Below are 26554 nucleotides of genomic sequence, written 5' to 3' on the forward strand. Positions count from 1 at the left end.
TAAACAGGACAAGCCTGTGAATAGACTGTTGAGGAACTTTGCTTGTAACTGGCCGTCTGGTAGAGTGCAAACCATTAACTGCGACTCATTCAGCCTGATGATACAGCCAGCTTTTTGCCCATTCAATAGCCCACCCGTCTGTGCCATAACATCCCAGCTTGGATAGAAGGATGCCACAGGGAGACTCTGTTGAAAGCTTTGCTACAGTTGAAGTACACAACACCCACTGCTATGTCTTCATTCATAAATCTAGCTTTTTTTCCCACAGAGGTAGTGATTGTTTGATTTGTTGTTGCTTGCTCCCCTTTGGCATATTTCCAAATACTTTAAAAGTTAGATGAGAGCATGGCAAAGAATTAGGTGGTGGTGGTGGTGGTCAGTTTGAGTGATGGTGGTTGAATAGCTTGCTGGTGTAATTTCGGTCTTCATGACTGTGTACTATATTACGTTATGATATGAGGTATGTATTACATTATGAACATACATGTTATGAGACATTATTTGAACTGATAAGACACTTAACGCTTTTTCCCACCACTGGAAAGGGGGCAGCTGGGCTTTGCAGTCAGGCACATTAACAGTGCAACGTGGTGGCATGAGCATCTTTCTGAAGAGAATGTTGAGTTCCTCAAGAAGACAGTTGCGGAGGAATACAAAGTTCAGACAGCCAGCAAGCTGTGCCCTCTGAAAGACGAGCCATGGCCAGTGAATGAGTGGAAACCAGGTGAGAAAGTATCCCTTCTGAAATACCAAACTCAGGCTGAGATTGTTGTTGTGTCATTGCATTCAGTAACACCAGGATTGTGTCTTGTAAAGTATTCTTTTTGCTTTTACCTCTGTCATCTAATACATCTCCTAGTAAATAAGTAAGTGTAATATATCAGTTCTCTAAAAAGCCTTAAGAAACTTGTAAGAACTTCACTTTTAGCCCAAGTCGGCACTTGACCAGTCCCATTGCTGCACAATAATAAACTAAGAATTCATCAAAAGAGACTCCCTAGAATATGAAGTATATGAAGCTGAAAATGTTCCTGTAAATATTGCTGGACTCTGAAAGTGTGGTATATAGTACGTCCCACTTCTATTCAGTGATCCCAAAGTCTTATGGACTAGAACAATAGAAAGTTTTTGAGCCTTCAGAAGAGTCACATCATTTGACACCAAACAACCACCTGGCAGTCTGCAAATCCACAAGAAGATCCTCAGGTATGACAGAGGAAACTGGAACAGAGCATTTTTTCAAACTTTAAAGCATTTATTTTTCATCTTGTGTTCCATTTTTCATGCCACAGATTGTCAGAAGTCAGACAGCCTGTGCTGTACAGTTACAGTGACAAAAATATGCAAAGGTTGGGGTAGGAGGAACCTCCTACAGTAAACTTTTCAATAGTTTGGCTCTAATATTCTACATGGGTGTTGTATTCTCTAAAAAAACCCCCAAAAAACCCCGAGAATTACTCTGAAGCACTGCTTGTTCTAATCTTAATGAGGAACTAGTCTTCATGTTCAGGTAGAACTTTGCTGCTAGTGGGATTAAAATCAATGAACAGGTTATTCCCAGTCTACTCACAGGGAGTCAGCAATGTTTTCTCTCCTTCAACTCCTTAGGAAAGATCACGGTTAATGGGACTTTGCAGGTTATGAGATGGGCTCTTTCAAATACTAAGTGTGCATCCATGTTCTGTTCTGATCTACAGATTCCATCAGAGTTGGTGTTATTGCAGTAAAACTGGGAATGATGCCAATATGGACCAAGTCAGGAAAAAAACGTGCTGTCACACTACTTAAGGTGAAATAAATAATAATGAATTTCATCTCCTACACTGTATTCAGATCCTTAGCAGAAGTTTCAGGCAAAAGTGAAATTTATCAGTTGTACAGAGTAGGAAATCCCTAAAGAAAGGGAAGATTTCTTCCAACTCTGCATAGTACGCCATGCCTATTCTGTTAATATCCCAAGACCAGAGCAGTCTGCCTTCTGCCTCAGCTGTTCAAGTGCTGCAGAACTGTGTGTAGTATTACCCAAGTGAGGGAAAGATGGGAGGCAACATACAGCTAGCATTAACTACCCCACTTCAACTTGTTTTTTTTTTCATTTTGCCACCTTCAGGCACTTTGGGATTAATTTCACCTTGGTTTCTTAGCCTTAGCCCTGAAGCTGCCGCTTCATATTCTGTGGCAGCTGTGTTGAAGCAGTTGCTGACCTGTTGTTGCTGTAAGATGGACCACTGCTGTGAAGGACATCAGGTTTACAGGGCAAAGAAGCAGGAGTCAAAAATGTGGGTTCTTAACTGTATGCCTTGCTCTTGCATACAGTAGGGGGTTTGCAGATCTTGCAGGCAAAAGTTTAATAGATTTCTAGAGCATTTATAAACTTACACTTTGCACTCTACTCATAGTTTTTTGTAAGATAAGCCTTTAGTTGATTGGAAAAAGAATGTCTGTGGTAAAAAGGTATACTCCCCTACTTGTAGGTTCTATCTCCTGTTATATTATGTAGATAGAAATGAAAGCAGAGACTGACTTGGTTTCACTTGTTTTGATAATCTCTTACTATGTTCTCAAAGCATACACATCTGCTTATACTCAAATAAATACTGTTTTTCTTTAGGTGCAAGATTGTCATGTTTTAAGATACATTTCAAAAGAAGAGTCGGGTAGCAAAACATCTCAGCTAATTGTTGGAGGCAAAAACGCATCTCCTTTTTCTGTAAGTGAATCACTTTGGGTGTCTTTGTTGGAGTAATTGTTTCTGTTGTGACTGCAGTGCAAAAGTGGCATAGGCAGATTTCGCTAAAAGATTACTTGGCAGACATGCATGCTTTGGAACTGGTCATCTGTCACATTCACCCTTGCTTATTTCCTTAATGTCATTTCTTGGTTAAGAGAATAGCAAGAAGAACTTCTTGAAAGTTTGGCTCTTGATTCTCTAGGAAAGCTGTAGGTTTAGGAAGTTGCTTTGACGTGTAGTGTCCCATGCTGATGAAAGGGTCTGAAGGGCCATTAGCAGTGTAGGAACATGTGTGTTCACTGTGTCTGCGGGGAAGCAATATGAGACAAGAACTGCAAGATACATGCTTTGATGGCCTTTTGTAAACTTACCCAGCTTCATGGGTTGTTTAGAAGACTTTGTTCTGTAGCTTACTCTTTTTTTCAACACGTCTGTTAAGATTGTTTAATTTGCATATAGTTTTACTGATGAATTTCCTGATGTGGAATTCCCAGACACTTTCAGGGGTTAAGGTTGTTTGGCAGAGCTGTCATTCCTGAGGAGGAAAATTAAATTATAGATCAAGGCAGGAACAAAGCTTTCCCTCAAAGGATTGTGCTTTCTATGATCCCTTACTTCTATAGAATACCACTTTTCACTTCCTGCAGTATCCTGACGCTCATTTGTTTGATCTAGTGACTGAAAAATGGGAATCAGGATAAGTTGATCGTGGCTTTTTCAGGACATGGTGGTTTCCTTTTTCAAACAGAATGTTGTCCCAGAACCTCAAAATTAATCTGTTACTTGCTTTTGCTTTAGTGGAGGTGAGGAAAAAGGAGCTTTTTTCATCTGATAAATCTGTTGGCTTTCATAGTATATTCTGCTGATTTTGAACAGGCTTATATTTTAAGGTATCTTCTATTCAGTGGGTTTATGCCATGTTTCACCATCATTGCTTGTCCTTTTCAGGTTTCTATCCTCACTTCAGTCCGTTTCCACTTTCCAGGTGTGACATTTTTCCTGGAGAAGTGACAGCTGTGTTTTTTCTTTCCTCTTACCTTGGTTTAAGACATGGAAGAATCACGCGAATCACAGTTTTCAAGTTGTATCATGCACATAGGACGTTTCACAGCTGATATTTTCATAAAGACATTGTTACCAGTGATGATGTCAGAGTAAAAATGTGCAGGAAGCAAGGAGGTATACAGAAAATTTCTATTTACACAGCTCTTACAAACTTAAGAAAATTTCTTCAAAGCCAAACTACCTAAAAAGTCAAATCAAGGATTTTTTAATAGTTTGAGTTAAGTTAGAGGCTGTCCTGGACATAACTTTTTCCAGGTTAGCTCCTATTGATTTGGTTGAACTTAGACTCATTTTAATAAGTAAATTAATTAAATATCCTTAGATCAATCTGTGGTAAGGACCTGGCCTGAGACTGAGCTCTGTATTCTTCTTGTTGTTGTTATGATCATCATTGTATAAACTAGATACATTATAAGAAAGAATTTGGTGTGCCAATTTTACTTGTTAAGGTACTAACAAATTATTTCTTTCTGTGGTTTAGCTGCAGGTTTGAATCATTGCTCACCTATGTTTATATGTCTTTTAATTTGTTTCTTTTCTCTCTGAAGTGTCTGAAAGTGAGAATGAGAAGGAGGCGGAATGATACTGTATTGAATGAGCATAAGCAGCTTATCTTCTGTTAATTCCTCAAAGGAACATCTGTCTTCCTGAGATTCCTCACAGTTACTGATTTTTAATTAATTCAGTCTAATGATTCCCTCAGTAATTTTACTATCAAAGAGTTTCATGCATTTCTTCTGAGTGTCAAGTTGCTTAAAAAATGATAAGGGGTATTGCATTTTTAGCAAGATTCTTTTTTCCTTTATAGCTTGCTCTATGTCAGTCTATTAAAAGTGAACAGATTTTTCATGATTTTTTAAATGCAAAATTATTCTCAAAAGTACAGTTCTCTCAGTGTCCTCACAATTATTTTTTTTGTCAAAAATATTTTATATGCTTCCCTTAAGTAAAGGCATATCCATCATTTTCCTGTAATACTGATATTGTTGGTATTTTTAAGAACATCTGAGAATTCACTCAGTGTTCTCCTCTTCAGTACTGCTTTTTAGGAAGGTTTTGTGTAGACTGCAGTGTTTTGTATGTAGAAATCCATCACTCTGACTTGACTGTTTGAAGAAAACTTGTTGTTGAAGTAGAACAGTGCAAGGCTATAGTAGGACTCTCGAGATGTGATTTCAACCATTCACTATGCTTTTCCTCAACTGTGGTAGCTCTTTCCAGACACCTGTACTGAGCACAGAGCTCCCCTTGCTGTTATCTAAGGCAGCAGTTTTACAGAGCAGTGGAAGTAAAGGCTTGATATGCAGGCATTTAGTAGAAAGGGGGTTAATTTCTTTTTCATTCTTACATATGGTACTGCAGTTTAATACAGTTGTCCTCCATTGATGCCTCAAATTTATGTGGTCTTAGGGGAGGTTTTGTATTCAGACTTTTTTTTTTACAAAGGTATTTTAAGTGTTTTGTACTATGAACTCCAGTCAACCAATCAGTCAAAAAAGTCCTTTAATTCTCAACGACTTTGTATCCACACTCTTCTCAAATTAGGACAGCTCCATAAAGTTAAAATTTCTGGTCCGTGTCTAAGGCAGAGTTCATCATCATCTTGCCCTCTCATTCTTCACAAAGCTTCCCTCTGTTCTCCTAACACTTTTTGGAAGATTTTTAAAACCAAAAAGAAGAGCAGTGTGCGCGTTTTCAAAATAAACTATTTTAAAGTTATTAACAATATTTTGTCTGAGCACACACACAATTATTTCAGAGAGAAGAACTGCACAGAACTGCCAAGAAGTGAACCTCAGAGATGTGACTATCTGAGTGTGACAGGACTGTCAGGTGCTTAAATTGCTTTCTAGAGCAATTCATGTGAAGAAAAATGAGCTGCATTGTTTCCCTGTGGCCACAGTTTTCCTGCTTCATCGTTTGCATTACTTGGTATCATCTCAGTGGTCAGCTGTTCTGTGAGTTTTCTTGTTAAAAAGAACTGAGAACAATTTTAAGCACTTTTAACTTTGTCAGGCTGCTCTAACAGGAAGAGCTCCCCTTCAGTAAGTCAGCAGTAGTTTGGCGCTGAGTGTATTTTGCATACAAATGCATGAATCAGAAACACATTCTTCATTTTTCTTTCAAGAGTCTATTCTTTGGAAAGTGAAGCATTTCTAGAAGTTTCTCCAAGACCAGGCTGTATTTCTGTGGTTTTGTTAGTTAAATCCAATAAATTAGATTTATGGTGGTATGGAACGAAGTCATTAGAAGCTTTCAAAGAGAGAAAATGCTTTTGAATTACTGCAAAACTCTTGGAAAGTCATTACATAACACAGTAATGTGTTACGTATATTCTGAATGTTTGGTTTCCCTTTTTTGATCTTAGAAATCTTCATGTATCTCTTGTTTATATGAGGTAGCTGTAGGATAACTAGTTGACAGAAATGTTTGGGTATTTTAAGATCACTTATTCTTTATGGCTGCTCCTTACTACAGAAATCAGAGGCTGCAATGGAAATTTTTAAAGAAGCTGGAGTACCAAGGAAGCAGAAAATTTCAGTATTTAATGTAACAGATGATGCCATCATTAAACCAGGTAATCTTTTTGAACTCCTAATATTACATCCGTAATGATTTACCGTCTGCCACTGGTACACCTAAGCCAAGTTCTGATGTGTATTTCATTTGGCTGAAATTCTTATTTCTTTGTCATTGAGCAAACATTTTTCTTAGGGAAAACTAGAAAATGGGCCTTACTTTCTAGGTGATGAGAAGTAAGATTTTTCCTTTCTCCTGCATATTATTGTTTCCATTGATTAGAAAATAAGTCTCATCCAAACTAGTTAATATGAACATTGAGTTAAGAAATAAATGTCTGTAACCTTGACTGACTTGTTGGGATAAATATGAATACATTTACAGGAAGTTCTCTTGATTATCCTTATGAGAGGGGTACTGAGAATTTTGTAGTAATGTTTCTCAGGAGCCTAAAATAGCGGTTTAAGGTTTGTTCCTTCTTGTGCCTTCAGAAGTAAGACTTATGGCTGTCATATATGGCATTTTTCTGGCAGCTTGCCAAGTAAAACACATTAAGATAAATTATAACAAACGTTCTCTGAAACTGAAAATTAGAAGTTTGGAGATTTACTGGAAAGTTTTATGTTTTTAAGGTTTTATTAGCTGATGTATTTAGATTACTTTCATTTCGTGCTTTTTGAAAGTTACAGGTATTTTTCCAACAACTGTGTATGGTAGGAAGTTCTCATGTATTACATCTTTATTTGCCATTAGGGAAGGGTTTTTTCAAGACCTTTTTAAGATAGTGCTGTATCTGATAGAAACCAAATCTGACATGAAGAGAAATTCTGGACTGATAAATGGAAGGAAAACCTTGAGATAAAGTAGAATTGCAAGTTTTCAATAAACTGATTTTGCAGTGTCTGTATTTTGTACATAACAACGTTCATATACATGATTTTCTGTCAGTTGACAGGCGTCTTACCCCAGCTATGTATGGGTCATATAAATAGAACATGAAATAAGATGAGGATTTTTATGCTTGAGACTTAGGAGAGGTTTACATCATTTCAGTTTGTGTTCATACAGATTAGCAAACAGCATGACAATGGGAATGAATGTGAAACAATTAAAATTACTGGGTTTAGTTGACTTAAAACAGGCTTGTTGACTTAAAATCTCTATTAAAGATGCAGCTGCATGGATCTTCAGATTAAAGCTCATTTGTAATGAACTATGTTATCAATCCTGGGTGGGTTTATTTTAAGCTGCTAATGAATAATGCATTTGGATGAAAAAGAAATTGCTGAAGACAAATCTCTAATTAAAAATAAAATATTGATACTGCAGGCACTTAAGGGAATGAATGGAATTGCAGTCACTGACCTGCTGTAGCGCTAGTTCTACTAAAGGTTAGTGTGTAGGTAGTTCCCCAGTAGATGAAGCTGTACTTCTGCCGCACTCTCAACACTTTGTAAAGCGCTAGTAGTTTTAAGTGGAGCATGTTCTGTTTTCTTGCCAAGTTTTTTTTTTATTTGGAGTCTTAATTAATTAAGCATTTGGGGCTTTGTCTCTTTCAATCTGAAGTGCAACATATGAGTAAAGCCCCAACCTTTCCTTCCTACCCATCTGAAGTTGGGCTACTAACTGAGAAACATGCTTAGATAGTGACTACAAAGCATCTGGTTTAGTCAGTGAGGTTTATAAAGAAGAACAAATAATATGTGAATAAAAACAAAGTTTTGTTTCCTTTCCCATGACTGTAATTATCCTGGATGGTAATGACTGGGTAGTGGTTTGAGGATTTCAGCACTTGGTTGAACCTCATCTCTCCTCTTCTTTTGAAGGTACTCCCTTGTATGCTGCTCACTTCCGCCCAGGGCAGTTTGTGGATGTTACTGCAAAAACGTAGGTTCCTAATGATTTTCCATGTACAGTTCATCTTTCAAATAGACTGCTTGAATGCTTTTTCCCCCCTCTACTTTGTCTTGAACTCATGTGTCACGAAAGCTGAAATACAGTTGCAAGGGTAGTGACAGGAAGTAGAAGTTCCATATCAAATTATCTTTCTTTGCTGAGGCTCACTTTTGAACATGGCAGGTGTTCAATAAATATGCTATTAGGACTGTGATTCTGCATGTGCTGTCTGGTGCCCATACATGATTAGCACGGAAGAGCTTGACAAACAGCTGAGAAAGGGGTGCTCAAGCTTAACATGGGCAAAAAGGGTCTATAAGGCAGCATGTGTGGGGATGCAGAAGTGGGAAATAAATGCTGAAAGACATCAGTTCCCAGAAAAGCTGTTTAATTTTGATTTGGTGAAGAAATGCAAAAGAGGTATTGTGTGGACCAAAAGAAAAACAAGAAGATAGTTGAATACATTTAGCAGGACAACAGAGCTGTCAAATTCCATTTTTTGTTTTCTCTCATATTGCAGCTCATCTCCTTGCCAACAATGGCTAACGTGGGAGGAATGATTTCCTCTCAGACCAATGCAAATGCCAAATTAGAGCACAAGTGGTAAAGGGTGTCAAAAGAAAAACTGGCAAAGACTAGTCATGCCTTTTCTATTATGTCCATGATTTCCACTGCTCAAGAGAACTCCTGTCTCTGTATTTCAGTGAAGTGTATGTTTACTGTGTTGTGCTATGGAGATAATGTTTTCCATCTGATGTTTTATTTTTTTGTGTAATGGAGATAATACCCAACTGGGGTTGTTGAAATATCATCCATTGTAATTGTCTGGCATGTGTGTAATACTTACAAATGTCTACTATTATTCATGGGGCTTTGCGTATATGGGGAAGCCAACCATAACAGTAGAGTCAAGTAGTTGGTTCTAATACAGCTACACCTATGAGGGCACCCTCTTGAGGAAAGGAAGTAGAGGAGTTGACTGGAATTAGTATTTTTCTATGTCAAACTTCCTTATATAATGATTAAATCTGGTATATTCATTCTTCTTCTAAATTGCCTTCAGCGAGCAGCCTATAAGGGACAATAGCTTGTTTGCAAAGCAAAGCACCGTGTCATTAGGAATACAGTCATTCCATGTAGATTAAATGTCATGCTTTGTTAATGAAGAAAATCTTTGTTTTTCTAGAAGCATTTCAAGAACTAGGAAAGGGTTTTTCAGCAATGTAAAAGATACTGGTAAGCAGCCAGAGGGTACTTACTTATATTTTGCTATTTGTATTTGTAAATACTAGCAACCTAAAAATAGACTGGGATCTTGTGAGTGTTCAGTGAATCCATCCTATCTTGTAATTCAGTATCTCTAATCTGTTTTCTCTAGGTATTTATATGATCCCATTTGAGAAATTAGCTTTTTGTTTATACTGCTGATTTTGGTAGCATATTACATGTCATCCTACTATACAGGTGAAAGAGAACATTCTATAGCTAAAGAGAAAGGTCTTTTTTTTTCTTTTTTTATCATAGGTTTTCTGTCAATGTGAATGTACAGTCATTCCAGTCTTCTACATCTGTGGGGTTTAAAACCTTTTTCTGTGACTGGCTTGCTTTCTGGTTTCTGTTTTTCATTTTCTTCTTAATTTCCGCTTCTATGGAATGCTGCATTTAGCATATTCCTTTAACTCTTGATCAAGAATTAAATTATTTTAATACATTTCTGTACAGATTTCACAGTGTCACAGAAACATCCAAGAAATCTTCAGTGAAGGGCAAAATTCTTGGGAATGCAATTGGGCTGCACAGTGAGGGAAAAATGAGAATGTGCTTCACATTAGACTTGTGTTCTGAACCCCCCTCAAGAGGAGCCAGCTTCTCCCTACTGAACAAAGAGGGAGCCGGGGGAGCTTTGGTTCACAGGCTGAAAGAACCCTTTGCACCTTAGTTTCTAAAATCCTGTTTTCGGAAGTGAAAGCTCCTAAGACATAGGGGCATTTTGAAAAGGTACTTAAGGGTATAGTGCTGTTTACAGTAGGAAGCACAGTTTGACTTCCTTTCCTTCCTTCAGCAATGTCCGTTTTCCTGATTCAAACCATTATGGACTTAAAAGACATAATCCCTGAGACTTGCTATCTCTGCTAGTAAAGTTTTTAGAAATGTTTTTACGTGAACATGTACTTTACATGTTTAAGATTGTCAGTAATTTTGTTTTACTGGAGGAAACACTGACATGTGCCATGTTTGAAATCATATAGATGAAACTAGCAGTGCTGTTGATAACAGCATTATGAATTCTAATTATCCCTTTAAAAGGGAAAGAAAGAAAAATGATGTCACCATAAAAAGGAGATAATATAGTGAAATATAAAGGCTATTTTCATTTTTTACCAACTCCTAATGATTCAGATGAGGAAGATATCCTTTTGCATGCTCCCTTCTGCCAAAATGTAAAGCAAAAATATACTCCTTAAATACAAGCAGTCTTTTCTCGGTTATTGTGGCTTCAACAAAGTACTTGCACTACTTTTCAGAAGCTGTGGTTAGCATCTTGTTTTGGTTACTGAAGTGTAGGGTGGTTATTTATTATGACTGTCTGCTTTTAAACTTTCCTTGCAGAAGTTTTGGTCTAAGTCTTTTGGAATACTTTGATTAGTTTATACCTCTGTGACGAAAAACACTTTCACAAAAACAAGAAGGCTAAAGACGTAAGCAGTTTGTTTTTATTTGAAATCTCATAACTTGTTCAGCCCAATATGAATGGCTTTTAGAGCACTGACAGTGGGCAGTGTGTCTGCATGCTGTCGATCTTCTTTAGTGCTGTTTTTCTTTCCTTAGCACTTATTTTCAGCAGTGTAAAAGCTCAGTCCTTAAGTTTTATAGTAGTCTGTAATGACAAGGCTTTTCCTTGGTGCTTTAGAGGTATGTTTCAAAAATGTGGAAAAGGCTCAGTGCCTTTTTTGGGACAGCGGTGAGTTTCAGAATTCCTGTGGCCCGATGATCTTGCTTAGCCCTGATATGCTTTAGGCACTGTTCAGAAACAGTTGTCTCACAGACTGTGCTTCTGTGACCTCTGGCAGAGTAGAGGCTGCTGCCCAAATGGGAGGTAGTGCTTGCTCCCACAGAGTTCCCATCAACCTTCGATTGCTGGTAGTGGCACCCTGAATTGCACGAGGACCAGTGTGAGTTATCTGTGTTCTTCACTGAGTTAGTTTTCAGCTGGATCAGTTGTGTGCCCCGACTTGCTGATCAGTTGAGTGAGCTTCTGCACCAGTAGAAAGATGACCAAACTGTGAGGAGGGGGAAAGGTGGGCACATGCCTTACAGCAGCAGCCCAGCAGTGTGTGGAGATGGAGTTGTATTATACCTCCTTTTTCTGCCACTTCACGACCAGTTTCATGAACATTTCAGGACCGCAGAGATTTTGTCACTCCGAAGAAAAAGCCAACGGTAGTTTTGTTTGAATTGTGCCAGATTTAAGTGGTGATTCTGGTGGCTTTATGGTTCATTTAAGCTTTTCTAGGTTAACAGTGTAGTCTGAGCCTAAAAGTATGCTCTGCAGTTGTCGAAGTTACGTGGCTAGGGTAGTTGGAATCTTTTTCCTCTACAGCGTCTGAATAATTGTCTTTTAAATTACCTAAGTTTGAAGAGTTAGCAGCATGCTAAATTGTTGCTTAATTAGAGTGCTTTATTCCAGTAGCTTTCTAAATGGAAGTTGTCTTATTAGGTACTGGCATTTTACTTGTATCAAACCTGGAAAATGAGGTTTTATATGAAACTAGGTGCTTGACCTGAACATCTGCTTTCTTGCAGGTGACATTAGAACAACTGCGTGCAATTAAACTCTATTTTTAATTCTAGACAAAGATTCTTTTTCTTTCACTTAACATTTGCGTGTCTTAGTTTTGCATATCATTATTGCTGCCTGTGGCTCCTTCCTGGGACTCAGGCAATCATGCTTCAGTGAAGCTAAGTAAAACAACTGAGTGAATTCTATATAGTGAAGAACAGTGGCATTGATTCAAGCCAGGACAGCAGGCAGAAGATGTCTTAGCAAGAAATTACAAGTGTAAGCAGGATGATAAACATTACACTTCAGCACACTTCAGTGTATTAATTCTGATGTTAATGCTGTTTAACATATGGTTATGGATTAAGATCCCACTTTGACAAATGTTCGTGTTTTCTGAAAACACCAGAGGTTGTCAGTACTGTGGCTTAAAGCATGAGAATTTTTCAAACCTTTTCTTTTTTTTTTTCAACTATCCTATTCATTACTGCAAGCCTTTAATGTAAGCTGATGCATGAGAAACTGGTATAAAAGAGCATTGCATCCTTTAGACTTCTGTCTTGTGTTCTTGGCAACCCAGGTCCTTCCTCCCTCTGAAGCCTTCGGCTCCCTTGCATTGCCCTGACCCTCTCCATATCCCCATGTTGCACCACCATCTGCTGGCCTGGAAAGGACTCTCTTGCTGATGGCAACCACATGCACAACTGGCCACCTGGCAAGCTAAACGAGTGTATTGCTACTTTAATCATGGTTTAGCATTTCCTTAGTTGTAGGAAAGGAGCAAAAATATTCAGGGCTTTTTTGCCAATAATTTTTATTTTAAACAATTACATGTCTTTCTTCTGTGTCAATTTAACTGGAATTGACCACTAGGTTCTGCGGAGGGAAAGGGAAACCCAAGAGACAGACACCAGGATTGTACAAGTCTTGTTTTCTTATATTTCTGTGGCTTTAGAGAGTCTTCCCTTTTTGTGGCTGGTTTGACTGTATTTTGACTTGCTCTGGGCAACTAGGTAAGCAGTGGGGAGAATTATTCAAGTGGAAGAGGAAAGAATCCAGTTTTGGTGAATGTTGGTGTTTTCCACATTTGTATATTTATTCTAGTTTTTAAAGATAGAGCCCTTATATACAGCATGCACAGAGCTGTATATCCAGGTTTATTTTCCTGTGTTTGGCCAGGAGGTCCTAATGCTTGAACTAATAGGACTAGGACATGGTGAAGTGCATTAGCAGAGGAAGGATTTCTAGAAATTGGAGGAAAAGGATCATCTTGTTAAACTAATAAAATAATCAGTGCAGCCATAAACCCTGTGGATGGACTTTTCCTTTTGGAAAGGGGTAATGCTGGTTTAAACACACACTTTAATTGGCTTTTCTTTAATGCAGTGGTGGGGCAATTTTTCCTATTGAGTCTGTCACTGCAATAAGCAGAAAACACCAAAGCCAGTAATACTATCATGTGCCTCAATGATTAAGGTATGGACTCTGAAAATCTGCTTTATTTGTTGTTGTGGTTTAGACCTTATTTGTCAGATGTGTGTAGATTGGTAAATATTTTTACTACACACAAAACTCCTTTCAAGAGGTTTGTCTATTATAGTTTGGAAAAGAAATGTTCCTTGGTTTATTTTTATGATAGTCTAAGCAGCCATCTCTTTCCTCTTGATGCTTAGGGTCTGTTGTTAAGTTTTGGTTTGTGTTATTGTACAGTTGCTTTTTATTCAGATGTTTTGGTTGGTTTTTTGTTTGTTTGCTCTGGTGTTCATTTGGTGAAAGCCTCATTAGAGTACCATGTATTAAGGACTGTCACAACAAGAAGCACTTTATGTTAGACTTTTTGCCTATTTGACTGTCTTCTAGTGCTTCTTATTCTGTAAAGCAACTTTTAATTATTTCACTAAAACATGTTTATGGTATAAAATACAGATTTATTTGTTTTAATATATTCTTCTCTCTTCTGGGCTTTGCAAATGTAAAAAGATCATGAGCCTGACTGAAATGAATGCTACTGCTAGAAACCCGAACTCTGACTAACCCAGATTCATTTCTTATTGATTTTTCTTCTCAGAATTGGTAAAGGATTTCAAGGTGTCATGAAAAGGTGGGGATTTAAAGGTCAGCCTGCAAGCCACGGCCAGACAAAAACTCACAGACGTCCTGGAGCCATATCTACCAATGTGAGGATTCTTATTTCCTGTTTCAACATTCTTCAGTATTTTTAGAAGTGCTTACAAAAAGTGAGCCATTTCACAATAGTTAGCTGTTACCATCTACTCTCTGGTAGCAGAAGATCCTAGCTCTTTCAAAGGAAGTACAGAAACCTGTATAATGAGCAACGCAAATAGCTATTCTCTTATGCCTGGATTTATGAATACTCTCTATTGCTGGTAAGCAAGCAAAACATATTTTAACTGAGCAAATTGTGCTACTTTGTAGTATAGCTGAGAGAAATAGTCTTAATGATCCAAAGAATGTTCTTAGAATCATTTATCACAGCATTTATAGATTGTCAAGGATTTAAATGATATTTTATACTGCAGATATAAAACTATTCTTTGGAACCTCGAAGAGTGCTTTTATCACCTAGCCTGGCTTGTGTAGCTGCTTAATGAACAATTAGATTGCCAAAATAGTTTGTTGATTTCTAAGTAGTTTTTAAGTAGAGTACGAAGTAACATTTTTAGGTTTGAAACTATAACTAATACTAGTTTTAAAGCTCTTTGGAACAGATTCATTTAAAACATTGTCCCTTTAAAAGCTGCACAATATTTAGGCTGAACTAAGAGGGATTTTTGCAAACTTGCTTTGCTACACAGCATTAAGTCCAACTAAGTTACAGTGCTGAACCTGAATTGTCTGTTATTTTCTTAGAGAAATTAAAATAAAAATTAAAAAAGTATTATTAATAATGCTCAAGAGAATAGCAAAAAGGCACCAGAAAATGAAGTTAGAGTAATTGAGACTGTAAAAGCATAAACTACTGATTTATAGTCCTTCATTTTTGCTGGAAAATTAATTCTGTACCTGGCACTGTTGTCTCTGGAGAATGTAAATATTTGAACATGCAACACTTTTTGGTTTAGCAGATGGTGTTCATTATTACAAAACAACCCTTGTTTACTTCTCTTTAATTTAAACTTTCCTAAGCAGTAATATTGGATATAATTTCACTAAGTGTCTCAAATTGGAAATAATATTGGGAATAGGTATGATGGATGGAAAGGAAACAAGGTGAAAGGATGCAATGGGGAAAAACAATGCCTTAATTTTATTTGCCAGTATAGTGTTGACCGGCTCAGGTGTTGTTGTAGTCCTGGATTCTTCAGTACAGAATCCTCTTCCTAGAACTTCATTGCAGCCGGTTTCCTGAAATTATTATTTTTACATGTTAAACCCCTGCCCTAAAAAAAAAAATAAAAAAACCAAACCCACAAACAAACAACAGACAAAAAAGAAAACCAAAACCCATTATTAATTAATAACAAAGTGGTGCAGGAAACTGAAACAAATCCCTTGATAATACCATGGAAATTATTGCACTTTTTCTTGCCTTTTCTTTTCCACCTTTGTTTACTGGGTTATACCCAGCCAAAAAAAAAAGGGATACAGAAACTAAGCAATAGCAAGGAATGTAATTAAATATCCTGTTCTCAAAAATACATGCTCTGGTTTACATCAGTATGAAGTTCACAGAATCATTGAATCAACCAGGCTGGAAAAGACCCTTAAGCTCCTCCAGTCCAACCGTTGCCCAGCACTGCCAAGGCCACCACTGACCCATGTCACTGAGGCCTCGTCTACATGGGGTGTGAACACTTGCAGGGACGGTGACTCCAGCACTGCCCTGGGCAGCCTGTTCCAATGCCTGAGCACCCTCTGGGGAAAGAATTGTTCCTCATCTCCATCTAAACCTCCCCTGGCGCAGCTTGAGGCCGTTTCCTCTTGTCCTGTCCCTTGTTCCTTGGGAGCAGAGACCGACCCCACCTCACTGCAACCTCCTGTCAGGTAGTTGTAGAGAGCAAGAAGGTACCCCCTTATCATGGGTTAGGGAGAGGGAGGAAGCTACAGTATTGTCTTCATTTTGGCAGCCTCTCAGGGCAAGACTGCTCTGAAGCTCTGTTGGTAGCATCCACAAGTAGTTTAAGCAAATTTCCATTTGCTACAATCTGTGCTATAGGTGAGTGTCTTGTGTCGATTTTGCTCTTAATCTATACAGGGTAAGTATTAAGCAAAGCTAGAATTCCTCTGTTGATACAACAGTATTTATAGCAATTTTATGATTGAGGTAAAGTATTTCAGACAACATATAGAGTAAACCTAACCTCCAGTAGGAGGTATTTAAAATGCTAATCAATATTAGATATTTTCAATAGTACATATTTTCAATGTTGGAAATACCAGCATATTTTCTTTGGTGTTCCTCTGAGTTTTTAAGTGTATCTCTTGCAGTTATATTATTTTTTTGGTCCTATTTTTATCTAGAAAGCTGCCAAAGTTTATCGTGGAAAGAAAATGCCTGGTAAAATGGGTAACATCTATAGGACATCCTTGGGATTAAAGGTAAGTTCTGAGTATGTAGAATGTGTATATGGTGGTTGCATTACCAAGCAGTGCACTTAGCCATGTAGCCTTATGTTGGTGTACTGCCTGTCATTGCTGTCAGAATCCAGAGAGAGGCGATCCTTGAGACCTCTGCTCTCTTGAGACCTCACTTGGAGAACTGTGTGCAGTTCTGGTGTTCTCAACATAAGAAGGACACAAGCTGTTGGAGCAAGTCCAGAGGAGGCCACGAGGATGAGCAGGGGCTGGAGCACCTCCCATATGGAGACAGGCTGAGAACATTGGGGCTGTTCAGCCTGGAGAAGAGCAGCTTCCAGTGTCTGAAGGGGGCTACAAAAGCTACTGGAGATGGACTCTTCATCAGGGACTGGAGTGATAGGACAAGGGGTGATGGGTTCAAACTGAAAACAAGGGAAGTTCAGATTGGATATAAGGAAGAAGTTCTTCCCTGTGAGGGTGGTGAGGTGCTGGAATGCGTTGGCCAAGGAAGTTGTGAATGCTCCATTCCTGTCAGTGTTCAAGGCCAGGTTGCACAGAGCCTTGGGTGACATAGTTTAGTGTGAGGTGTCCCTTGCCCATGACAGGGGGGTTGGAACTGGATGATCTTAAGGTCTTTTCCAACCCAAACCATTCTATGATTCTACAATCTTGAACTAAGCAAGCTGGAAAGAGCAGCAAATGTGTGCTCCTATCTTCTTGTTGGTTAGAAATAAGTTACTTGAACTCCCTTTGCATATGGGTACCCTGCGATCTGGGTGATACCTCCACATCTGATGTGTTGTTTTTTGCTGTGTCCCTTGACTTCTGCCTTTCAAGTGGGAAAACAATCAGGCTTTTGATGACTTTCAGTTAATGTTTTCATGCCTGTTCCACTTGTTCATTCCCAACACAAGTCTGAGATACTTGAAGTCCTAACTTTATCACTGTCCTCACTTTCATGTGCAAAAAGGAGATTCTAGTTTCTGTCCAGATTCTGATGTGTACATTGCTGCAGCAGTTCCTGGGCTGTTAAGCTGCTCTTCTCTGTCTCTGAAGGCAACCTCTGTAGTTTTCACAAAAAGCATGGTAGCCTCTAGTTTACTAAAAAATCTGCTGCTGCTGCTGTCTGCTAACTAAAACCGATTTCAGTTGTTCAGCAGCTGTTGCTGTTAGAGGGAAAACTTGGGTGCTTGGTTGGTGTTACGCTGAACAAAGAGCTGCTTCGCCAAATACAGCCTGATCACAAGCTCTTTAATAGACTCCTGCATTAGAAAGCTGTGCACTCAGAGTAGCATCTGACTGAATTCTGCAGCAAGTTTAGGCCTGTACAGAATATTCCTCTTTTCCACAGTAGCACCTCCAGTTAATTGGTTTGTGCTTTGCAGGACTATTGTTTGTAAAACTGGGAATAGTCTCTAAAACAAGTAAGCTCAATGTCTGCTTTTTTTCCCTAGGTGTGGAGGATCAACACCAAACATGATATTATTTATGTAAATGGGTCTGTTCCAGGTCACACGAATTGTCTGGTGAAGGTATGTTTCCTAGTTTCAACTTACTGGTGTTAGTGACTCCTAAGCTCTCAACAACTCCTCTTGCAAAACAAAAAACACTGGTTGAATGCAGTCTTCATTTCTTTGGAATCCCATCTTGTACTATAGAATTAAAGGGCAGCAGGGTCAGTTCTGTAAGGGAGACACTGGGTGACCACTTACGCTAAACCCCTAGTTCTTAGCTTTGCACCGGGGTTGTACACCCACATAGCATATGTTAAAGCAACACAGTCACTGTAACCCTTTGCTAAGTGTCTCAGGGCTAGGTCCATTCCCTTTTAACACTAGCCTGTGTCAACAGTGAAATGGTGAGGTTTCCAGAATGTTGTTTAAGGGCTGTATTCATGAACAGAAATACACAGCAAGCACTGCTTTAAAGGTTATTCAAATCATTCCCTTACACAGTAGCAGTTTGCTTTGCAAGGAGCAGCTCAGATACAGGAGGGGCTGGCTGGAGTTCACACTAATGATATGAGTTGCATTTGCAATCAGTATAAATGTGTCAGTGTTATTTTCTGTGGTAGTCTGCAGAATTAATTTCAGATTTTAAGGAGATTGTTTCAGAATGGTGTATGAAAAACTGAAGTGTCTAGTGTGTTCTTACACTGTAAAAAAGCCACATCAAGGCAAGAAAAGTACTTTTAGGTATTACTTTCAAAAGAGACTTTTCTTTTGAAGTAGGTATATTCTGCAGATCTGCAAGCAGAAATTACTTGGAGGAAGTTGTTTCCTTTTTGACTTAATAGACCACAGGGTATCAAACATCTTTATTATGAATGATTATAAAGATTTGGTTGTACATATACCTATATTGCTGATATATAGTTTAACATCCTCGGAAGAATTGAAGAGATTTAAGTGATCCAGTTCTTGAAAAGTTACGGAGTTCATCAAGCTCAGATGTTTTCAACTGGTTTATTGTGTTCTTGACATATTTTTACTATGGCCATCCATTTTCCTTTACATATTTCCTAGTTATGAAGCAGAACTCCACAGTTACTGGGCATTAAGTAAAGCAACCTTAGTTTTCAGATAAGTGTTTATACACAGAAAGATTAACTTCATCTTTATGTTTCTCCCTCTGGAAACGAGGCCTTTCTTTCTGAGTGAGGTATCTCTAAACTACTTTGATAGTAATGTCCAGCCAAGCCTGGAGAATGCATTACACTTTTCTCTCCCATGATAGTGCAAATCAGTTAACAGATGTCCAGGAGAAGTAGGTTTCAGGATAACTTCTGGAAAATTACTGGGCATGACATCAGTGACATAAATTAAGACTGTAGTTTTACTGGCTTTTCATCCATATATTGGATTGAATGACCTTTTCTTAACTGTGTTCTAAATGTTTTATCTAATCCTGAGCCATGAACCTGATTGCTATGTGTTAGTCTGAATTTTAGTTAACTGTGATTTTCTTGTAGGGTGTTACTTTTAGATTGCAATGTTATGTGTACAAGCAACATAATGTAGCTGAAAAAAGGAGTAACGTTTGATACCCAGACTTTATTCTTTGATCTTAATAGTACTCTTAAGCAAGAGCTAATTGTTACAAAAGGTTGTGCATCTTATTTTGCTAGTCATGCTGTTAAAATCCACGCTTGCATGTTTCAGTGGTAACTGCATGTACACACCTCGTGTCTTATCTGCAAAAATACACCACTTTATGAAGCCATTAAGCCTCTGAACACAGTACTTACTTCTACCAGTTCATAACTTTTATTCTAACTAGACTCATCTTTTGATTTCTGGTTTTGAGTTAAGAAAACAAATATTGATTAAATGTCTTGTATTATAAACTGTTTTTAAAAGCAAAGCTGTGTGTGTTTAATACTTCACCTTCTTAAATATGCCATGAAGATTTGTTGAAGTCAGTGTCCCCTTGGTGATCAGACACTGCACACTTCCTCTTGGAAAAGAACCTACTGGAAGTGTTGTGCACTTTCTCTCATGATTGGGTCACTTCTGCCCTCTTCTTTCACTTTCTCTTTTTATTCGCTCAGACATTACTCTTGCCTAGGCTGGAAAGCATCCCCTTTGAACACCTTGAATTTACTGGGTTTGTTCTGAAACCAGTCTTGCTGGTAGCTTGAAAAAGTCCTTGAGGCAGCAGTACTGCCTTGTTAAGAGGAGACTGCTAGGCCAAGCCATCTGAGCATATACAGTAAAACAACTGTGTTGACATCTGTGATGTGAAAAGGATAATGGACATTGATTGCCATGGCAGTCTGCTGCACACCCTTTAAGTCCTTGTCCTGTCCAGCAGTGATTTCTTTTGGATTCACTCGCCATGGGTGATGGATCTTCATCCAAAGACCAAAAGTTAAAATGCCTTTGTTGTTTGGGGTTTTTTTCCAGGTAAACTTAATCCATCAGTATTAACTAAGTGGTACAAGGCACTTTTCTGACTGCTTTACTGATCCTTTTGCATGATGTCTACAAGATGCAGAATCTGTATTAATTATATTCGTAAGTTACCTGTATTTGAACGTGTTTCAAGTCATTGTTATCTACAATTTAGAAGCCAAGAGTATCTTCCAGTGTGCATTTTGGCATATGCATTTCAGAGTTGCAGCTAATTTAATTAATGAGGATTGAGGATCCATGGGAAGAATGAGGGATTTTGTTCCTTAGCACTTTTTTGACATAATACAATATCGGAAGGATGTTGACCAAAGTGCTCCAGACCCAAACTATTATGGCATGCATAATTACTGTTCATTCCACTAAATACCTGCCTGTACTTAGGTAGGATTCATGTCTAGGGTATTTGGATCTGTCTTTTAGCTCAAAAAGTGAAGTATCTCATAATACTTCTCTCTGTGTGTCTCTTAGGAGGAAAGCATTTATGTTCAGTACCCAGTCGGTGTTGCTTTGTAACCATTAAAACCACAGTGCACCTTAAAGCATACATTTATTTTGTATGTTACATATTTTTGGAAACTCAGTGCATCAGCTCTGTATCCAGACAGAGATGAAGCACTTAAATTTGTCAAGTTTCATTTTCAGCAGTATAAAAGTGCAGAATAGTAGTATTGATGGCTTCCTGGTTTAATTAGAAATAAGGTTTCATTTGTACTGCACAGTGAAGCATGCGGGTAAATCACTGACATAAGTAATGTCTCTAACAAACTGGAAAACTAATGGAAAAAGCTTACTTTAGCATGGAATTCTTTCTCAATGATGAGGTCTAATAAAATGAAGAAACTTTAGCAGTCTGCTAGGATGTATGGAAGTTTTCTGTTATAAAAGTAACATCGCAGAGTAAGCAGCATGTTGTACATTTGTACATTAGCTTGTTGTGCCTATCAAGATAGCCTGCCTCAGGTAATAATACCTGTTTCTCTTGGTGTATCTTAGATCAGGTCCTGTAGTTGCCATCTGTGCTGTCGATCCTTTAGGGAGAAAGCAGATAGTTTTTCTTTCGGAAGCGTATGGCTTTCAAGTTTCTCTCCCAGGTATATTACCAAAAAGTTCTCTCTTCCATCAACTCGAGAAGCACAAGACTAATTCCCTTTTTAAGTAGATGCTTTATAATAGAGGGGTTGCTAGATTGTGGTGTTTTATAATTCAGGATGCTATAGTTTATCTTTGGTAATGTTTTGTACCTGTCTTAATTTTAAGGCACCTGATTTTCTTAGAACATTCAATGTCAATCACTTTGAATATATCACTTGTAGTGAAAGCAGAAGTTGTGGCAAAACTTGTAACCCATAGGAGTTGCTTAGCAAGTTGGCTACTGAGCTGACCTTTTCATATGCTAGAATTGAGTTAAACTTGAAGTACACTGTTGCTTTAGTACAGTATTCTGCTTGAGCTGGTAACTTTCTCAGTCTTCCCCTTGCCTGTGCTGTGCTCAGATTGTGAGGACATGCAGGACTAGTGTGATGCCTTCACTTCTTTCATATTCCCTGTCCCTTTCTTTTGGGTGCTGAGGCACTGGCACAGGTTGCCCAAGAAGTGGTGAATGACCCATCCCTGGCAGTGTTCAAGGCCAGGTTGGACAGAGCCTTGGGTGACACGGTCTAGTGTGAGGTGTCCCTACCCATGGCAGGGGGTTGGAACTGGATGATCTTAAGGTCCTTTCCAAGCCAAACCATTCTATGATTCTGTGATTCTATACCTTGGGCACCATGATGGAGTTGTGTGGAGTTTTTGTTTGTTTCTTTAAGACAGAATAAGGCTGGTCAGAAATGGATAGAATTCTTGGATTCAGTTTTCTGTCTAGCTTCAAATATAGGAGAAAAATTGAGCTAGGTAATGTATGACACCTGAGGAGGTTATTTCTAACATTCTCTGTATTTAAACACATTTTCCTGCTTATCAAACAACTTCTTAGCTATGATTGCTAACACAGCCTGAAGCCATTTTAAGCTTTAAATGTGAGTTCTGACTTAAGCATCAGGTTTTAATGTCTGTTTATGACCATATTGCGTATGTTGTGGTGATAGATGACTGAATCTGTATTTGTTTATACTGTTACGCTGTTGATATACGGGCTATGTGTATTACTAATTTACAGTGTACTAATTACCTACGGAACCTTTCATGGCTGTTTTAAAGATTTAGTGGCAAAATCCCAACCAGCTCCAATTTCAGCTTTCTCTAGTATTTTTCTTAGTAAGAAAACTTCACAAAGAATATACTGTAGTGTATATATGCTGCCATATATACCATCTATTTGTAGTATAGTTTACTGTAATATATAGGAGCATTAATACAGAAGTTGAGCAAGCCAAGTGATTTTATTATGTTGAGTTATGAATGCTTTTGAATGATTTTATGGAATGTAATAACCATTTGGGCTCTTGGCCCTTCTCTGGGTGACAGCTAAATTCACTGGATTTTAGTAACACGGAGCGTTAAAACTTACTCCTTTATTAGGAATGCTCTCAGAAGGTTACTGGGAAAACAGGAAGAGCTGTGCTTCATCACACATGCTTCTTGTCTGCGTACATGCTTCTGTTGGCAAGTGTAACTGCTGCTGCATGGCATGTAACCCCTTTTTCATACTCTGAAATGATTGTGCAGGAATCTGTGGAAATACATTCAGGAAACCTTCGGTATGCTGCACCCTTCGTAAATGTAAAGGGAGTCATTCAATAATTCTTTTAAGAAGACAGATAAATTATAGCATGTTTTAAGTTGCTGATTGGTGCTTTCAGATGTAAAACGAAATTTAGTTCTGCATTTTGATGGGAATGATAATATGTGTCTAACAACATTTGAAACTTGGGAGAAGGAGGTATGTTCATTCAGTTTGATAGTGATGCTCCAAGATGGTGCTTCAGGAGTCATACTTAAATTGCATTTGAAATCAATGAATGTAGGAGATGAGGGAGAAAGAGCGGGATTTTTTGCCAGTCAAAAGAAATACTTTGCCAATAACACCAATCAAAAGAAAGAGCAACTCGGAATAAAGCATTTTGACATTAGATGTGGCTTGTACTTCTGGGATCTGTCAACCTTTTGAGAAGTTTAGAAGGGGCAAAATGAACAGTGTTGTACTCCTCTGAAACAATGGTCTGTTGAAAATGTTCCATAAGAATGTTAAAACTACCTCAAGGATTCTCCTTATTACACAAGAGGCACCATCTTCAAAATGCCACTCGACATTTAATACGTAAAATACAATGTTACGGCTGACCAGAAATCTTACATTCATTTAAATCAACTAATGCAAGACTAAGGTTAGACTTTTGGGTTTGCTTTCAGTTAAGTGCAGTTTTGTCAATCCCAAGCCCTGTGATAAGTTGATTTTTTTTAAGCGAAGAGGGGGAAAGAAAGGAAAAAGATCGGAAAACAAACATTTAAATTCCTTTCGTTTTCCTTTCACAGCTTGTATGTAACAGCACACATTATTTAATGATGAGAATAATCCAAAATAACAGAAAAGTAGCCATGAAAAACATTTTAATGAGATGTGTATGATATGAGTATGTCATCAGAAATAAAATTATCTTCCTAACATTATTGTAACTTGTGTAGAGACCAGGGGGTTTTTACTGTTGTCAAAGAATGGTTATGATGCGTCACAGGATTAGGGAATGAAAAAGAAGGGAGCAAGGGGAATAATAGGTACCTGGTGAAGTCATTAAAACACGTTTCCATGTAGCAGAAGAAACAGCAGCAATGTATGGAAGGGGAAGGATGATTTCTCAGCCTTAGCAGTTGAGCTGGCGCTGTTGAAGCTGTCTGACGGTGTTTTTTCTGAACTCCCTGCTGCTGGAGCTGTTGCAGCAAAGGTCTTTGGACTTGGGCCTCAGCCTCACTCATTCGCTGTCAATATGTAATGTAAATCACTTCAGTAGTTCTGCAGGGCAGTTTACAAGTATATAGAGAATGCTGTTCAGAGGGAGATGTCTGCTAGAGGAAGTATCACAGAATGGTTTGGGTTGGAAAGGACCTTAAGATCATCCAGGTCCAATCCCCTGCCATGGGCAGGGACACCTCACGCTAGCCCATGGCTACTTGAAAAAGTAAGTAGCCATCTCAACCAGTACAGCATGTTGAGCCTTTCACCCCCTCATTCCTAGCAAAAGGTTTTCTTCTGTTTATCAAGCCTGTACTTAGAAAACTGTTGGAATTCCTCAGGAGAGAAAAACTAACAAACAAGCAAAACAAGTTTTCCAGAAGCTAAAGTTTAAGTCAGATTTATTGTGCACTTCATCTGCGGGAATCCTCATGGACTCTGGAAAAGGCTCAAGTAATAGCAGATATGAATTTGGTAAATGTCATGCTGTCAGAACGTTCAGTGGGCATAAACTTGTTTTATTTAATTTCTAGTATAAATCACAATTGTCCTATGTGAGGTTTGTGTCCTGTTGAGTAAGAACAAGCTTCCTATTCTTTAGAAGCCCACCACAAAAATAAGAGGAAGAGCTTATCTTCTCTATACTAAAATTTGGTCTAGTCTATTTGTACTTTCTTTTTTAATCCAGTTTAATATAGGGGCTGAAAGGGATTATTACAGCTCAGGAGGAAGATCACATGTAACAATAATATAGAAATGAAAAATCTAATATTATATAAAATCCCATTGCCTGAGAATCGGTAGCTCCTTTTTCTGCAGAGATACCAGCTTTCTATCTTCTCCCACAGACAAACTGTTTTTGGCTGATAATTCCAGCTCCTCATTTTCTTCAGAGATTGGAGTTTCAGGGGCTAGATTTTAAATCTCTCCACATGTAAAGAGGTCAGGAAAGGAAAGGAATTTCTCTGTGGCTCTACAGTTCTCGGAAGTTAACTTTCTTAAAGCCTCGTGGTCAACAAACTTGGGTACTGATTCCTGTGTGAAGAAGTGTAGATGCTCAACTCTGCAGTAGCCAGAGGGACTGAATACAGCACATGCACATATCTCTGCAAAATTTGTTGCCATAGTTTGTATTTTAAATATCAAAAGCATGTTTTGGTTGTTGAAGAGGCGATTACACTGTATAATGTCACTTGGTATGTCATGTGGGAAAGAACTGGGGGATAGAAACACAGTTTAAATGAGCCATCCTTCCACACATTTGTATTAATAATACTTTAAAGTATTGAGCAATGAATTCATGAGGGTAGGCTTTGATTCTCTTACAGTCGTGATAAATTTATCACACTGATAAATTCTTTCTGGGCTTTTCGTGGGGTATTTTTTGCTGGTTTTTTAAAAGCTTCTTCATGACAGGTAATGTTAAATTCAGTAGCTGGGGTTGGTGCTAAAATAACTGATGATAATACCTGGAATTCTTCATGTAAACAAGTGTAGTGGGAATGCTGTTGGATGTTTTTTTTCCGATGCGTGCAAGGTGATTTCTTTGATTTCCAGCGTATCACTTCTTGAAGGTCTTCTGTGATCCTTATCCTTCCCCTCCTGCTTTTTAGGTCAGAGACAGCAAATTGCCTACTTGCAAGAACCACAATAAAAACCCTCCGTTCCCCACTTTTTTTGCTGATGGAGATGAACAACTACCAGAAGACCTGTATGATGAGGAGGTTTTCCAGTTCAAGGATCCATCTGTCACATATACGTAATGTTCTTTATGTAATTGAAAACACAGTTCTGTTACTATCATGAACTTTGTAGTGCTGTATAAAAGTAAACCTCTGAATTGCAATTTGGCTAGCTGACTTGAACACCTTCTTGCCATTTTGTTCAGGTAATAAAATTTACCACTGTCAATTTCAAACCTGTATTTAAAGCAGCAGGAGAGTCTGAGGGGACTCAGCACACCAAAAAGTTGTCTTCCGTAATTTTTTGTCCTCTGTCTCGGGCTGTGAAAACTTCCACTTCACTGAAAAGGGCTGTTCTGAAGATGGTTCCAGTGAATTTTCTGAATGCTGCAAACTCAGTTTCTCTTTTGTTTTCTCTTTTGTGGAAAGTATTCTGGCCAACTCTGATCACTCAAAAAAAACTTCCAAATCTGCCTTGGTCTCGGGGGAGGGGAGGGGGAATCTGTGAAGAATAATCCAAAATAAAACATATAAAATGTG

At 38.3% G+C, this 26554-nt stretch overlaps 1 protein-coding gene across 1 annotated transcript; it reads left to right on the top strand.

Moving 5' to 3' along the window:
* Positions 1-531: 531 nt before the first annotated feature.
* On the top strand, positions 532-26177 carry MRPL3 (mitochondrial ribosomal protein L3; the record flags this gene model as incomplete). Its single annotated transcript, XM_010012537.1, has 9 exons — positions 532-724; positions 1698-1789; positions 2612-2710; positions 6275-6374; positions 8143-8203; positions 14062-14170; positions 16476-16553; positions 17987-18064; positions 25946-26177. Coding segments are annotated over 9 exons (960 nt in total), but the record flags the coding sequence as incomplete, so codon positions are not given.
* Positions 26178-26554: the final 377 nt, after the last annotated feature.

The sequence above is a fragment of the Nestor notabilis genome, unplaced genomic scaffold (assembly GCF_000696875.1).
Source record: "Nestor notabilis isolate BGI_N333 unplaced genomic scaffold, ASM69687v1 scaffold9534, whole genome shotgun sequence".
NCBI lineage: Eukaryota > Metazoa > Chordata > Aves > Psittaciformes > Psittacidae > Nestor > Nestor notabilis.